The sequence below is a fragment of the Eutrema salsugineum genome, unplaced genomic scaffold (assembly GCF_000478725.1).
Source record: "Eutrema salsugineum unplaced genomic scaffold, Eutsalg1_0 scaffold_3, whole genome shotgun sequence".
Lineage (NCBI taxonomy): Eukaryota > Viridiplantae > Streptophyta > Magnoliopsida > Brassicales > Brassicaceae > Eutrema > Eutrema salsugineum.
The window spans coordinates 6,440,323-6,457,181 of record NW_006256756.1 but is presented as its reverse complement, the minus strand read 5'-3'; the positions used below and the strand labels follow the sequence as shown (position 1 = coordinate 6,457,181).

General features: G+C 33.9%; 3 protein-coding genes across 3 annotated transcripts; 2 read left to right on the top strand and 1 right to left on the bottom strand.

Moving 5' to 3' along the window:
- The first annotated feature begins 6,688 nt into the window (after positions 1–6,688).
- Positions 6,689–8,980, top strand: LOC18015284 (GTP-binding protein BRASSINAZOLE INSENSITIVE PALE GREEN 2, chloroplastic). The gene is made up of 3 exons (XM_006396965.2): positions 6,689–7,977; positions 8,074–8,241; positions 8,424–8,980. The coding sequence occupies exons 1-3, from the start codon at positions 6,730–6,732 to the stop codon at positions 8,805–8,807; spliced, it is 1,800 nt and encodes a 599-aa protein (XP_006397028.1). The 5' UTR covers positions 6,689–6,729; the 3' UTR covers positions 8,808–8,980.
- A 70-nt stretch (positions 8,981–9,050) lies between these two features.
- LOC18015283 (uncharacterized protein At3g28850) lies at positions 9,051–10,230 on the bottom strand. Its single transcript, XM_006396964.2, has one exon. It carries the CDS (start codon positions 10,109–10,111, stop codon positions 9,074–9,076), a length of 1,038 nt encoding a protein of 345 aa, XP_006397027.1. The 5' UTR covers positions 10,112–10,230; the 3' UTR covers positions 9,051–9,073.
- Positions 10,231–14,202: 3,972 nt separating this feature from the next.
- LOC18015294 (protein IQ-DOMAIN 14) lies at positions 14,203–16,527 on the top strand. Its single transcript, XM_006396963.2, has 5 exons — positions 14,203–14,412; positions 14,504–14,731; positions 14,903–15,208; positions 15,298–15,420; positions 15,941–16,527. Exons 1-5 carry the CDS (start codon positions 14,299–14,301, stop codon positions 16,442–16,444), a joined length of 1,275 nt encoding a protein of 424 aa, XP_006397026.1. The 5' UTR covers positions 14,203–14,298; the 3' UTR covers positions 16,445–16,527.
- Positions 16,528–16,859: the final 332 nt, after the last annotated feature.

Below are 16,859 nucleotides of genomic sequence, written 5' to 3'. Positions count from 1 at the left end.
AATATAATTAACAAGATACATATTCCTAAAATCACTGACTTTTGCAAATTTTTGAAAAATTGTTCGTATATACGCAAATATTTTTGGGACGTCATATCCTTAATTTACTAACATACTCCTATATAAACCTTTGCTGCAAACCGTTTTATACATCTTTAATCGGAAACTCAAAGAAAATGGCTGAATACCAAATGGTGCATGAGTTACAAGCTTGGGAGGATGGTTGGACAATTAAGGTGAAGATTTTAAAGAGATGGGGGGCCTTTGATGCTGACGGTCTTCGTGTGATGAATTTCATATTGGCTGATGAGAATGTAGTTTGATACTTATCTCTATCAATGTTTTATATTATTAGTACGTCATATCGTTTTGCTACTAATGTTTTATATCATTTACCCTAACAGGGTTGCAGAATTTCTGCCTACGTTGGTAACCTCAATCTATCATATTTTGAATACGTTTTGCAAGAAGGAAATTGGGTGCAGTTATCCAAATTCAAACTAATTCCTTCTAAGTGGGAAGAACGCACTACAAGACACATTAAGCAAATTATTTTAGATGGTGAAACTAAGGTCAGTTCCACCCGACCTTTGACTGGAGATCCTTTCCTTCGTTTTGTTGATTTCAGTCGTGTTTACAATAAGCCTTACAGCCACTTCTACCCAGTTGGTAAGTATTAACATTTATCTTTATTAATTATGTATTTAACTATGTTAGTGTTATCGATTATAGTATTGTATGATTGATTGTGTAATATTGATCAGTTGTTGTACTACAATATTTTTTAATCCAGATTTGATTGGTGTTCTGGATCATGTTGAAAATATGGTAACTGTTGTTTATCCCGATGACAAAAGTGTTCCAACACTGAGATTCCGAATTAAAGATCTAGAGTAAGTAATATAATGGTTTCATGTTTTTATATCATTACTTGAGATACAATATAATCATAATAATTATAATGTGTAGGAATTGTACTCTTAACTGTGTTGCACATGATGACTTGACTTACGAGATTGAAGGGAAATGCAAAGGTCCTGTAGGGAAGAGTCCATTTGCTATTTGTGTCTTAACTGATTGGTTGGTTAAGAAAAACATTGGTGCGTTTATATGACTTTCATATTTATAAGACAACTTTATACACAGTCAAAACTTGATGACCTTATCTTATTTATATTAGATGATATGACAATTGAAAATTACAAGGAGGGATCGCTTTCATGTTTTGCTATTGCCCCGCCATTGGATGAAGTCAAAAGCTTTGGGATCAAGTAATAAACGTTATTAACATTAAATAGTCTTAGATTATGATTTTTCTTTTACTTACTAACTACATGAAAAATATTCTTCTCAGGCTTGCAAAGAAGATAACGGAAGTCTACGTGAGTGCTTCAAGTTCTCAAGGAAGAAAGGATTAGGACTTATGTTATGCTATCTTATATTTTATATTCTATTTTCAATTTTGTTATGAGTGGTCTTCTCTTAAGTTTGTTTTAATAAACAATTTGTTTCTCTTCCTACCATATTTAATCTTATTTCAATAAAGTGTATTATTACTTTTTAATTTTTAGCATTATTTGTTAGTCATATATTTTGTCTTTTTATTCGCTAATGAGTAGTAGGAATTTAGACATGTATTAACAATCCTTAACATGCAACCAACTTAAACAAGTTTTTCTATTATATTACACAGTTTATATATATATATCGTTGTACTTCTATATAAATAGTACCATCGTATCATCAATAAATAAAAATCACTTATCTATAATCAAAAATAATATATATGAATTTATTAATAGATATTTAGTTTCTAAATTTCAAATGATAAATATATTTTCCTGATCTTGGAAAATATCCATGCGATATATTCTGTTTCTATTAGACATATTAATCTTACTATATTACTATAAACCTAAAGCCTCCTATATATATTGTATTTTGCAGTTGTATAAAACCTAGATACCACATCATACCCTTTAACCATGGAACTCTATCACCGAGTTTCTGATTTGCATTCATGGAGATCGGACTGGAAAATCAAAATATTGGTTTTAAAAAAATGGGAAACTCTTGGTCCACAAGGAATTGAAGGTTTGGAATTTATTCTGGTGGATGAAGAAGTAAGTTATTATTATTTACTACATAGTAGTATTATTTTTCGGTAACATCTTAATATATTGATACTGAAATTATCACAGGGATGCAAGATTCAAGCTTCGATGACTAATCCTGTGTTGGTTTCGTATTATGATCAAGCTTTGCAAGAAGGACAGTGGCATACTCTACATGATTTTGTTGTAAATGATTCATTTTGGTTTCAGAAAACAACTCATCATAAATGGAGGATTTTTCTACTTCAGAATACTTCTGTCAAAAGACTATATGAAATCCCCACCGATAATCAATTTATTTCTTTCTCAGAGTTTGAGGATATTTTGGATGGGACTATTGATCATAAGTATCCTATTGGTATTTCATATTTGTCTTATAAATATCATTGAATTTCAATTTAAATTATTTAAAACATCTTTTGATGCTTTATGTGATACTAGATCTACTTGGTGCTGTGTCCACGTTGGACGACTTACAAGGATTAAGGATTACGGACTAGATTGTGATTTTCGTAGATACTATAGTCGACTACGATTTACGTTGAGAAATATCAAGTAAGTATTTGAATCGTTACCTATTTAGTTGTATGTTATTAAGATAACAATATATTTTGTTAATAAATTGTAGGAATGTTGAAATTAGTTGTGTTGCTTTTGGTAACTTGGCTGATGATTTCCAATCACAGTGGTGGTCTGCCTGTGGTTCTAATATAACATGTGTATTGACAGACTGGCGTATAACTTACAACAATGGTATGTTTCTAACTATTTTATTAACATTTAATCATGATTACAATAGTTATTATGGTTTAATCAAATATTAAGTATACATAAAATATATGTTTTAGGGGCATTGACTGTTTCTGATGCAAGAGGAATGTCAAGATTTCTTTTTGATCTCCATATTGTTGAAGTTGACAAGTTCAAAGAAAAGTAAGTACTCTATAAATATTTGATATTTTACTAAATGCCAGTAATAACATATCTGTATATATCTATTTAGGTACTTCAAATCCAATAAGACCGAGAACAATGACATTGAGGTTAAAGACTAAGGATATAGTACTTAATTATGTTTGGAGGTTCAACTATTCATGTCGTTTAGCTACAAAGGTGACCAAGTGAAGTAGTCAACGTTTTAATTCTATGAAATTATGTCAAATTCAGTATTTATTAATAAGATAGATTGCTTTCATTATTCTCTATAGCTGTTTGCTCATTACGATAGATATATGTATATATATTCGTCTAATACTATATATATGTTTATATTATGTAGACAACATTGAAAATTTAATTAATATTTATCCTGAATTATAAATAACAAAAAACATACCAAGTTAATATACATTCAAGTAATGCGACAGATATATAAAATCATTCTTATAACCTAACTATCAACATACACACAAATACAAATTTAAATTGTATATGCTCTCCAAACTTGAAATCTTTAAAACAAAAAATTTCTCGTGCACAGCACAGATCTAAATCTAGTCTATTATATTAAAACAGAAGCACATTTAGTACTAAGTGTTTAAAATTAATTTTAATAATTATTTATATTTAATTTCGAAAATTAATTATTAATTTAAATATTTTTAGAATTCCATAAATATAGGTAATTTAGATTTGATTTGATTTGATTAAATAATAATCAGATATTAATTTAGATTTGATTTAAAGATTCTAATTTAAATACTTTCTATACTATTAAACATTTTTTATCAAAAATATGTAGAATTTAAAAAAAAAATAATTCACATATGAAAAATAATGATCATATTTGAAATATAAAATATTTATAATGATGTAAATGATATAATATATATGTTGCTTATATAATATATTTACGATTATGATTTATTTACAAATTAATAATAAAATAATAGGTAAAATTCAAATGTATAATTTAAATATTAAAAATTTATTTTTAAAAATTTATAGAACTAAAAATATATATAAAAACCGGGTTAAAAATATATTGGTAACTAAAATCACTAATTTTTAATTATACATGTATATCGAAAATATATTTTTCATACAAAATAAAAACATAAAAAATTAAAAATTATTGCATGCACTAAAATGTGCTTTGAAAAACCAGTTGTACACTCCCTTCGTTGATTAAATTTTAGAAAACTATAATGCTATATAATACTGTTAATACATCTCAAACTTTTAACAAATATTTATCTTATACGGTAATATGAACGGAAAAGTTAGAATTATGTTTTTATAATAGTTCATTTTGAATTAATATTAGCGGACGGGTTAAAGTTATATTTTTATAATCATAATTAATTTTATTACTAGAAAAATATATCTAAACAAAAAAATCAATATTTTCACTTATTAAAAAATATATTTATAAAAATAATTATATCTAAACTCAAAAACACAAATTATATTACAAAATTCGTTAAACAATAAAAAATATTCCTGTGCGGATGCACGCGGTTAGAATCTAGTGTAGATTTATATCATCAAACAAGTCAACCTGGTCAAAGTTGAGCATCTCAAATCGAACATATAAAGTTAAGAAAAACAAAAAAAACTCCTAAGGATAGTTTCGCCTTTTGCAAGTACATATGTATGTGGTGTCCAATTTCACTACACTTGCCACTTTTCGAGAACCTTTGGTGCTTTTGCAGTTTCTCTCTATTCGTTTTGACATTTTTTATGCTTTCCATAAACACAAAAGAACAAAATCTCGAATTCATTAGAAACAAAACCATTTTCTAACTTGTTCAACAAAAAAAAAAACTTCTTCTTATTCACTGAAAATTTTCTGTTATATAAGAAATGTAGAATACAAAGTTGAAATATGATACACAAAGCAAACAAAAAAACAAAAAAAAAATTCTGAAAACTAAATCTGATACACAGGAGACACATGATGAGATATTAAACCAAATAGTAAAGCTCTGGAAACCATTAGAAAAGTCATAAGAAAACAACAAATGTAGAACTATATTGCTCACGAGATGCTGACGAGAAGATCTACAACCGCAAAAGAAAAAAAGCTAAGAATAGAGAAAACCGCAAAAAAAAAAAAATAACTCAATAAAAACAATTATTTTGAACTCTTACACACCTAATCTTTTCCTGATAGTTTAATTTTCTACGTAGATAAAAAATAAATACATATTATTGAACTATTAAAACAATACACTTACTAATAATTTTGTTTATTATAATTGACAGACTCTTAACAAAAATGTATAATTAGATTGCTAAAACTATAAAAACCCCTAACATTTCTAAACCTTTTAGTTAATAAACAAAAATTCTAACATTTTATCTTCTTTGCTCTTATTTTTAATAGAATAGGCAAAATCACTTTTTTTTCTTAATCGGGTTAACAACACCTTCTAAACCCAAATAGTACCATCATAAGATCCAATATTAACCGACCACGACCAAAAGATCAAACAAAGGGTTCCTAAAACAACCATCATGATCATATTTTATAGTTTTTAAAGACTACGATAAAACATGCAAATTTTAATGCCGATTATTCCTTAACCATATTTCACTAAATGGTGATCGACTTCAAACACTTTGTTTTCGGCACGTCGTCCCACACATCCGGGCTACAGCACCACTGGACCCGCTATTCTCATCGTTCAACTCATCATCGTCAATGGCTTTATTTACTTCTTGTTTCGACACCTCAGAACTGCCGGAACCAGAAACCAATGACTTGTTCCTCTCCTCATCATCCTAAACCTGATGGTAATAGGCTTCTTGATGCAACTCCACAGACTCTGTGTCATACGATTTTCCATCGCCGTTAGAGGACTTTGGTGGAGAGAGTGATTATTGGAAGGCGAGTCAAAGATCGTTATTGATTTTTCTGAGATCGAATACAGTGTTGTCGCGTTGTTTTTCATCAACCAAATTCTTTGTCAACAATTTTAGAGAACTTCGACTAGGATGTCACAGATGAACCTAACAAGCACGTTACAAATGCTTTGGACACAGAAACAACATCAAAATCATCATCCATCATTATTTTGATGGAATCTGGACGGGAGAGATTTTTGAAACATCTAATTTCGTGCTGCAGCGCATGCACTCTCAAATAAGTTGCTCAAATTGTACAAAATTGCTGCTGAATCTTCTAATCCGGTACATCTAGTTTTGGGCTAGCGAGAATTCCAAGGATCTAGCGGAGAATTCGTTGCAGTCGTTCGAAATAAATATCAGGATTGTTCTTAGGTTTAGGAATGATTTGGGAGTTATCTCCGTTTTCCGCCATCAAAACAACTAAATAGGTTGAGAAGAGAGAGAGAGAAAGATAATCAGATTAGAGGAAACGGCTGCGTACAAAAATGTAAAAACGAGATAAAAAAAAATAAAACCACCAAATAAGCAATTCGGTAACGTACAAGCTAAAAGACAATGAGCCTCGGGCACCTACGACCTGTGTAGTTTGGAGTTAAAACAATAGTTTAGGTACTTATATGTAAAGCATGAAAACTACAGATACATTTCCGAAATTTTCCCAAACCCAATCACGCTCGTCTTTCTCCTCAGAGAAAAAATCAAGTAAAACCCTAAATCTCAGAATCTGATTCGTCGTCTCTGTCCCTGACCACGCCGGAGTGAAATGCTTGCGAAAGCAGCGAGAGAGCTTTCATCATCAAAGCTTAAACCTTTCTTAACCCTTTCACTATCCTCCTTAAAATCTTCCTTATGGATCGAAACAAACCCTTCTGTTACTCTTCTTACTTCATTTCTCAATCGCCATCACTTCAACACTAGATCGAAATCGCCGTTTCTATACCCTTCGCGTTTCTATTCTTCTTCTTCTTCTTCCAAGGCTCTTCCACTAAACCGAGATGGAAATTACGATGCTGCCACTTCCGTCACCATTTGCCCAGGTTGCGGAGTTCATATGCAGAACACAAACCCGAAACATCCAGGTTTCTTCATTCGACCATCGACCGAGAAACAGAAGACCGATTCGATTCTTCGTCGTCTCGTACCCGTCTCTCAGGAGCCCGAATTCATCGATTCAATCAAACGAGGGTTTATCGCTGAACCAGATCACTGTGACGATCTAAACCCTAAAGACGACGATGAAGCCGATAAGGAATCATCCGATGTAAGACCCTTAGTGTGCGCAAGGTGCCATTCACTTAGACATTACGGGAAAGTGAAGGATCCAACGGTGGAGAATCTTCTTCCGGATTTCGATTTCGATCACACAGTTGGGAGACGACTAAGTTCAGCTTCCGGTGCTCGAACCGTCGTTCTGATGGTCGTAGACGCTTCGGATTTCGACGGATCTTTCCCAAAGAGAGTCGCGAAGCTCGTGTCGAGAACAATCGACGAGAACAACACAGCGTGGAAAGAAGGGAAATCAGGAAACGTCCCTAGAGTCGTCGTCGTGGTGACTAAGATCGATTTGTTACCGAGCTCGTTATCTCCGACGAAATTTGAGCATTGGGTGAGACAGAGAGCTCGTGAAGGAGGTTTAAGCAAGATCACGAAGCTACATTTCGTTAGCCCTTTGAAGAACTGGGGAATCAAGGATTTGGTTGAGGACGTGGCGGCGATGGCCGGGAAGAGAGGGCAGGTTTGGGCTGTTGGGTCGCAGAACGCCGGGAAAAGCACTCTGATTAACGCCGTGGGGAAGGTTTTTGGCGGGAAAGTTTGGCATTTGACGGAGGCTCCGGTGCCGGGAACTACATTGGGGATAGTTAGGATCGAAGGTGTTTTGCCTTTTGAGGCGAAACTGTTTGATACTCCTGGATTGTTGAATCCTCATCAGATTACGACGAGGCTCACGAGAGAGGAGCAGAGGCTTGTTCATATCAGCAAGGAGCTTAAGCCTAGGACTTACAGGATCAAGGTTTGGTTTGATATTCATTATCCTTTTTTATAATTGTAACTAAAGTGAATTGTGTTGTGTTATTGACTGATTTGTTCACTGGATTTTTTCTTGCAGGAAGGTTATACGGTTCATATTGGTGGGCTAATGAGACTTGACATTGATGAATCATCTGTAGATTCTATTTATGTTACAGTTTGGGCGTCTCCTCATGTTCCACTTCACATGGGGAAGAAGGAGAATGCATACAAAACGCTCGAGGAACATTTCGGTTCTCGTTTGCAGGTAAAGCCATGTCTATGTTTCTTCTCTCATACAGTGGAAAATATGGCTTGAAGTAGTTGAACACTTTGTCCAATTTGGTATAATCAGATTGTAATTTACTTGAAGAAGTTAGTGTTCCGGATAAAGTTAGGACCCTTGATACAAGTTTTAACCTTTGAAGTGCATTTTGATTCTTGATGAAGCCGCCGATTGGGGAGAAGCGTGTGGAAGAGATGGGGAAATGGGTTAGAAAGGAGTTCCGAGTGAGTGGGAGCAATTGGGACACGAGTTCAGTGGATATCGCTGTATCTGGTCTCGGTTGGTTTGCTTTAGGACTCAAAGGAGAAGCCGTATTAGGAGTGTGGACTCACGAAGGCATTGATGTGTTCCTTCGTGACTCGTTGCTCCCACAACGAGCACGCACTTTTGAAGATTCCGGTTTCACCGTCTCCAAGATCGTTGCCAACGCTGATAGAGTTTCTAATCAAGTTCACAAGGAGAAAACGCAGAAGAAAAAGAGACCCAACAAGAAGCCTACTTCAGATTCTGTATCTGACTTAGAAAGTTGCCAGGAGGTGTCTTTGTAGTAAAATATTGAGGGATCAGAACTTCTTAGATCTAAGTTGACTATTTTTCTTGGTTTGCTGGAATTACTCGTTTTTGTGAATTTCACCAAGATTACAGAGCTGCAAATCTCAGATCATAGAACACAAAAGTATTTTGTATTGAGTTATACATAATGGAACACATAATTATCTCAGCTAGAACAAGATTTGCTCTGTTTCAGTCATAGCTTTTAGAGAGAGGAAACGAAACAGAGGAAATCATAGAGAGCTCTCTTTTTCTATCTCTCTCAGCTGCAAATCGGACATGGAACAAGACCGTTCTCATTACACTCCGTACACCTCACAACTACAGCTTCGCTTCTCCATCCTTTCACCACTTTACAGCTTCCGTTACATCGGAAACACGGCAAGAAAAACAACCCGCCACATCCATCACAAGCACCGTCTCCATCGCCGTGCGTTTTCTTTCTCGGCAGGCCACGGATCAGCTCTCCGAAAAGACCTTCCTCGACTAATCTCAGCACTTCCTCTGCTCCACCAATGTACCTTCCTTTAACGAAAACCCTAGGCGGCAATGCAGCCTCCTCGTCTTTCTTAACCCTCTTCGCCATTAGACTCGCGAGCTCTTCTCTGAATCCTCTGTCCATCGACACGTCTCTCTCGCAGACCACTACTCCGAAACTCTCCACCGCCGCTCTCACGGCGTTACACGCCTCGAATGTCCGACGCACGCCGCGCAACGACGTTGTGTAGATCACCACGCGATGATCTCCTCCTGGTGGACAAATCCTCTCGTATTTCTCCGCGATTTTCTGATCTTGCGATTCCAGAGCGTAGGATTTTCTAGGGTTTATCCGATTGGGATCCGAATTCTCTTCTCCGGGAAGACAAATCCGCTCGACTTTCGGATCTAGCGGTTTCAGAGCTCCGTCGTTCAACGATTTTCTAGGGTTTCTCCGATTTGGATCTGAATTCTCTTTGTTTTCTCCGCCAAAGACTTTGTACTTCACCGGAGTCTTTGGGAGAGGGGTGAATCGGAAACTCTCGCCGTCGAGACCAGACATTAACTCCCAGGAGTTGATAACCTCCGGCTCAGACTTAATTAGCCTTGGCTCGGACCACAGCGAATTTGACTCCGTGCCGTCGACGGTGAATTTCTCAGGCGGCGTCATAGGAGGAGAAGATGGAGGAGGAGGAGGATCGAGAGTGAGAAGACCATAAGTGGTGGAGGTAAGCTTGACGATGTGGTGGCCAAAGGCGGCGCCACCTCCGATCTGAGGGAAATCGTCGTCGTGATTCAGGAGGTTCGATGAGACGCAACCCATTATCACCGGAAAAGATTGGATTTTTGTTTTCTCTCGATTTCGACGCCGGGAAATTCCTTTTTTTGGAGGTTTCGAAAAATTTATAATTTGAAATTTATTGGGAGGAACGGTCGAGTAAGAGAGCAAGACAAAACTCTTAAAAATAGAAAAAAAATTGGGTCTTTTGTTTGTTTTTTTTTTTGGTTTAGTGGCTTTTGTTACTCTTTTAGGTTTGTTGTCAAAAGTAAAGTTAAAGATGGTGATTGATTGAAGAAGAAATAAAGGTTTCACTATCTATTATTTCACTTCAATAGTTTCATATATTTATATATTGATAAAAAAATGTTTCATATAAAATACTACACATTTTGTTGAACTTATATGACTTCTATTTTGAAATAGGGAATAACTTATAAGACTAAAATAGCTAGCTATAGATTAGGATGCTTTTAAAAAATACATGAGAGGTATATGATTTTTTCTAAGTGTCATACAGTTGATTATACATGATCTATGGGGATGAAAAAAATATATATAATAAAAAATCCTTTAGTAATAGAAATTGGTTAAAAGCTTGATATATAAATTGATGATTTGAGTTGTGAGCTAGAAATTAAAGTAATGTTTCTTTTCTTTATTTGAGCTGAAATAAAGTGATTTCAGAAGGCATTTTTTCTTAATGAAAACATTTTTTGTGACATTTTCTTGTAGCTCTAAGATTCAAAATGGATTTATAAAATATTAAAACCATATAATATAATGGCCGTTTTTTAAATTTGGACATGGACCCTACACATTCACGTTTTAGGCGCTAAACTTAGAAAATGAAAGTTTTTAGTATCCCTCAGTCACATGTAAGTCTGTAACAAGTTTAGTTTGACTCGAATCAATAATGACGAGTCTCTCTATTTCAGTTTTTTTTTTTTTTTTGCTAACGATTTTCCATTGATGAACTCAGAAGAGTTTCTAAAAGAGATTAAACAACCATTAACTAACAAAAGATGCAAATATTACACAGAAATAGAGGGAAAGAAACAAGAAGCATAGCGAATACCCTATGTGATATCATTCTAAAACCAACGTTAAAGTATAAGTGTTTGAATGGTTTTAAAGTAATGGTATGGGAGTTCTGTTGTTGTTTCGATTGTTATTGAACAATTTATATGACTTGTATAATAGTTAAAAATGAGTCTGTTTTCAAGACATAGATGACTGGTTGATAGTGGTTACAATAATATATGATGTCTATAAGAAACTAAACATTATATTATATTATAAATTCCAAATTCAAATTTTATTGTAAATAACGTATAGAACAACTAATTATAAAAGTATATGTTTAAAGAGATTTAGGATAGTTGTTTATACACACATATTTGATAGAGAGGAAACCAAAATTTTGTTTTACCTTTATAGTAGATTTTTACTAATATTATTCTCTCTTTTTAGTAGACTTTTACTAATATTCAAGATAATATTTTTTCAACCACCTACAATTTGCTCGCTATTGCAAACGTTTGCGAAAAGTAGCAGGTCCAAACCATATGAAATAGTACAAAATAATTTTCATAATTGATGTGAAACATCACTACCCGCAAAGATAACCATTCAGCACTTTAACCTCTTAAGTGAAGGGTGTTGCGGGTGATTGCGGCATTTAGAGGATACTTTTTTGAAGTTAAAGATTTTGTATGGATTGTGCTCACTAAGGAATGCATGCTCGGTTTCGAGCATGGGCCAAAAGTGTTTATGCACAGAGCACAAACATATTAACATAAGTGACTTCATACTAGGTGCCTTAAAACCCTAAGAAAACTACTGAACAAAGAAATTGATTTCATACTTTAGGCCTAAAAATATAGGTTTTTGCTATTAAAATAGGGTCCATATATACATACACAAAACATGACCTATGATATAATACGAGTAATTAGGTCTGAAGGATCGTATGCCTTTCTTATGCTTATAAGTTATAACTAATTGAAAGCCAAGAATATTGGACCTCTTGAAGTTCTTGAATGCATATTGATATTGTCAATGATCTCATTCGTAATTGTCTTGTCTTCTTATTAGCCGTTTTATCTCATCCTCTTTTAAAATTAGTGAGATAGTGAGCCAAGTAAAGCCTAAGCCCAATCAAACAATTTATGGACAATTAGTGGTATACAAGCCACACCTATAAGTGTTATACACTGTAGTATTTTAGTGTCTTAAATTAGAAAGTGAAATATTTATGAAGGGGATAATTATGAAGAAAACAACAACAATTATTGATAGGTGCAGAGGGTAGGATAATGCACTATTGGCTCAGGCCTTATTCAGGAGGTCCCAATATGTGGTTATTGTGGTCAATGTTTAATGACTTTATTGCCCTGAGGTTATTGGTGTACCCTAATCGTACTAATTAAACAAATTGTCAGTAATAATTGAACAAATACTACCTAAGTAGCAAAGCAAACAAAAAATTAATCAACTAAATTATTTTATATTTATTATTGATCACTTTATGAAATTTATAGACAACTAACTCACATGGGCTCATCTTGCACTCTAGTCCCTATTTTCTAGTTAACATAATTCTTGCTAAATCTCACCTACTAATTCCTCCTAACACAAGCGACAAAATATTCCTCATTAGGAGAATAATCTCGAAATTTCATTGATATTATCCATATTAATTATTAAACATACTAATATGGACTGCATGATTTAGATCATTATTAGGTTTCTCAATTTTAATTACCATTACATGAGAAACAAATTTGAGGGGTACGTCTTTAAGCCAAAAATCAAATATTTAATTACATTCAAAAGAATTAGAATCTTATCGGTAAATTAACTCAAGGAGGTTTTGACTAGTCCAAGCAAACTCCCTCATGAGACCTTTTCTCGATACGAAAATATAAAGAATCTCAGTTTCAAAGTTGTATTTTGGCCAAAACCATTATTTTGTAGTCTTCGAGGTCTTGTCGTCCTTTATCAGCACGCCTTGTTTTTAGTAGCATCTCATTCGCATCTATCATGCATGTATGCATTATGATCTTATATACTGTACTATATTTAGGAGTTTTGAATAATGAAATCAGTTTATGATTACGTCTGTGACATTTCTGTTACGCATAATATCACCACCCTAACTCTAAATCCAAATTAGCAGTTGGTAGGGAACGAGAAAAAAATTTCTAACTGGTGAATTAAAAGTTTGGTTTAATGTAAACAGTTTGATGGTAATGAATCAATATTGTGACTTTAAACAGTTTGGTTTCATATCGTATAAAAAAATAGAGTCTGTTTTAAGATCTCTAGTCACTGCTATAAGATTTCTAATCCAACATAACAGTTCTTGAAGACTATATTCTCTCAGGCCAAATTGTATATATCAGAATTATTTAAAATTTTCTTTTGTATTTTGTAATTTACGAGAAATGTAATCACTGGAATCTATATTGTGTAACACGTGACGCCAATGAAAGAGCTGAATTACAATTTACCCAAAGAAGGAAAACAATTACAAGAAAATACCAATAAAAAATTATTTGGGAACTTTGGATTCTTGGTGCAACGAGAGGCATTAAAGTCTGTGGCTATCTTCTCCTTGAAAATGTTTACAATGTCATCTTGGACCGTCAAATCCTTCATTTACTATTATACAATTAAATTGTTTTATACATTTAATAATCCCATGTAACATCTGTGCAAGTGTACTTGCCTTTTAATATCAAAATAACAAAAAAGCTGCAACATTTCTGATGCCCACTCGTTTGTATATAATCATCATCACCAAATATTTTAGTCTATTCTTAATTTAGTTATTTTTGTTTTACCGTTATGCATTATTGATTCATCAACAGCTGTTAATATTTTCTACTTTTTGCTCAGGTTCTTAGGTGAGAAAGTGAAAACCATTTTAAATGAAAAAAAAAACCATGCACAAGACTACAAGAGAGTGAGTGAGAGATAGAGAGAACCCTTAAATTCTTGATTTTAACTAAACTTTTAATATAATATCCCTTTATACTAATTTCATAAGTGCGACAAAATAAATAGTTATCGTCTCTGTCGTGTATATATATATTTACGTTGATGTATTCTTCCTCAGTCTCGTGTTGTACGTAGTAGTTTAGTTTAGTTACATACATGAGCATCAACTCCTCACTAGTAGCAGCTGAGTTCGACCTTTCTTTCTCTCAGGTTCGTTAACTCTTAAGATGGCTAAGAAGAACGGAACGTCGTGGTTCACGGCCGTAAAGAAGATTCTCTGGTCACCGACTAAAGATTCCGACAAGAAGACTCACCGCAAAGAAACTGATCATTATAATAAGGTCTATTTAATTTTACCCACTTAAATAATGTTTTAGATTCGTGGGTCTTGAGATTTAACTCCAAAGTTTCGATCTTTTGTGTTTATTGCAGAAAAAAGAAAAGAAAGGATGGATTTTTCGAAAAACCAAACTCCCAACCACTAACTCTGTAACCGGCACGATACCTGCGGCGAAGACAGAAGAGGAGGACAAACCGGCGGTGACTATCTCCGCCGTGGATAAAGCGGTCGCCGAGATCGTTAAGCTAACGGCAACTCCAGATTTTATAAGACGTCATTGGGCTGCCATTATTATTCAGACAGCTTTCAGAGGTTACCTCGTAAGTAAACAAACTCATGTGTTATTGTTTTGTGTATTTTAATTAGGTGTTCATTGGATTATTGATTCTAAAGTTTTTTTTGTCAAAATCTTGTGTTTATCGTTTAAATATTTAAACTTTGATGTTTGTAATTTGTTAGTGTCTAAATTTTTTTGCATCTAATTTTAAAAGGCGAAGAAGGCTTTACGAGCATTGAGAGGGATAGTGAAGTTACAAGCATTAGTGAGAGGTAATAATGTTAGGAACCAAGCTAAACTCACTTTAAGATGCATCAAGGCTTTGGTTCGAGTTCAAGATCAAGTGCTTAATGATCATCATCAACAACAACAACAACAACAACGTTCAAGAGTCTTATCATCATCACCAACAACGAATTGTTATAACATTGAAGCAAGACGTAACTCAATGTTCGCTGAATCTAACGGTTTTGGGGAAAGGAAACCATATCTTCAAGACATCCGTAGCCGTAGATCTTTGGTTAGAGATTTTTTTTTGTTTTTTTAAATAAAAAGCCTTCTTTAATTGTTTCATGTGATCCTAAGACAATAAATGGTCTGAATTTGCAGTCGAGGGACATGAGTAGATGCACCAATGAATTTAACTCCGAAGAAACCGAATCGATTTTGCAGAGGAGATTAGAGATTGCTATTATGCGAGAGAAAGCTCAAGCACTTGCTCTCTCCAATCAGGTATTTAAATATTAATTATTGGATTTTTTGTTAAATAAATTATTATTTTTTTAAAGGGATAATTGGTGAAATTCATCATTTTGTTTATTTTTTGCGTTATGGAATTTAAGATTTAGAGTTGAGTTTATACGGCTTATTATGGACTTTAAATATTTTAAAGTTTAGACTTTATTTTTGGGGTCAAGTTTATTATTTTCTTAAACTTCTTTTTTTGGGGTCTAGTTTAATTAGACTTTTTTTTTGGTGAATTCTAGTTTAATTAGACTTGAAAACTTATTTGCACTAGTTGATTTAGGAAATTTTTTTTTTTTAACATATACAATTTTAATCTATTTTCATAATAGATAAAAATCTAGACTTTTTTGGGGTCAAGTTAAGTCTTTAAAATTATTTACACTAATTCGTGAATGATCCAAAAATATCAAAATATACAATTTAATCTATTTTCATAATGCCGACAAAAAAAATCTACTTTCATAATACTACTAACGTTTTTATTTTTTGTCGTTTTGTGTGAAAGATTCGGAGTCGGTCTTACCGGAATCAATCAGTCGGCGACGATAGGGAGCTACTAGAGAGAACAAAATGGCTTGATCAATGGATGGCTACTAAACAATGGGACGATTCAATCACAAAAGATCCGATCAAGAATCTTGACAGATCATATCCAGCGACTCCACCGTCGTGCAGAGCCACGAGAACCTTCGGGGTGAGATCAGCTAGTCCGAGAATACCGTGTTCTTCTTCGCCTTCTTCGATGGTTCAGCCTAATTACATGACGGCGACGGAGTCGGCGAAGGCTAAGGCTCGGACTCAGAGCACGCCACGGCGGAGACCAGTTGGAACGGTGAAGAAGCGGTTGTGTTATGCGGAGGAAGACAGTTTGAGGAGTCCGAGTTTCAAGAGTGCTTATAATGGTTGTCTTTGGGGAGATCATGAATCTGATTACTCTTGTTGTTACGGTGATGGGTTCGCCGGAAAAATCTCGCCTTGTTCTACGACTGATCTCCGGTGGTTAAAGTGAAAGACTTTTGTTTTGTTTTTGTTTTTGATTTTTAGTGTGTGTTTTGAAATATTCACAATCATGGGATATGTTTAGTTTCTTGATTCCTTGTGCCAAAAGCTTAATTAGATAACATGACTACAAAATTCTTAGTTGAGAATAACATCAAATCAAAACGTTTTAAGCCGTAGATCTTTATATCTAGCAATCCATGATCTTGGATATGGTAGATTAGTTATCAATTTTTGTGTTTTAAATTTCACATTAGTGATCAATTGTGATATAACCTGATATCACTACACCAACGATTACGAAAGGAATACGATTTGGTCGATGACATGACTATAAAACAAACAGAACCGGCCACTTAGGAGGACCATATAATAACCGCATAAATGCAGAGATTAGAGAGATAATACAAATAATAATCGCATAA

Bases quoted from the DNA above. Each gene is read 5' to 3' on its own strand.
- LOC18015284 (XM_006396965.2), top strand. From the start codon at position 6,730: ATGCTTGCGAAAGCAGCGAGAGAGCTTTCATCATCAAAGCTTAAACCT. The intron at 7,978-8,073 runs GTTTGGTTTGAT...TTTTTCTTGCAG, and splicing joins CTAGGACTTACAGGATCAAG to GAAGGTTATACGGTTCATAT. The intron at 8,242-8,423 runs GTAAAGCCATGT...TTCTTGATGAAG, and splicing joins ATTTCGGTTCTCGTTTGCAG to CCGCCGATTGGGGAGAAGCG.
- LOC18015283 (XM_006396964.2), bottom strand. From the start codon at position 10,111: ATGGGTTGCGTCTCATCGAACCTCCTGAATCACGACGACGATTTCCCT.
- LOC18015294 (XM_006396963.2), top strand. From the start codon at position 14,299: ATGGCTAAGAAGAACGGAACGTCGTGGTTCACGGCCGTAAAGAAGATT. The intron at 14,413-14,503 runs GTCTATTTAATT...TGTTTATTGCAG, and splicing joins AAACTGATCATTATAATAAG to AAAAAAGAAAAGAAAGGATG. The intron at 14,732-14,902 runs GTAAGTAAACAA...TAATTTTAAAAG, and splicing joins CAGCTTTCAGAGGTTACCTC to GCGAAGAAGGCTTTACGAGC.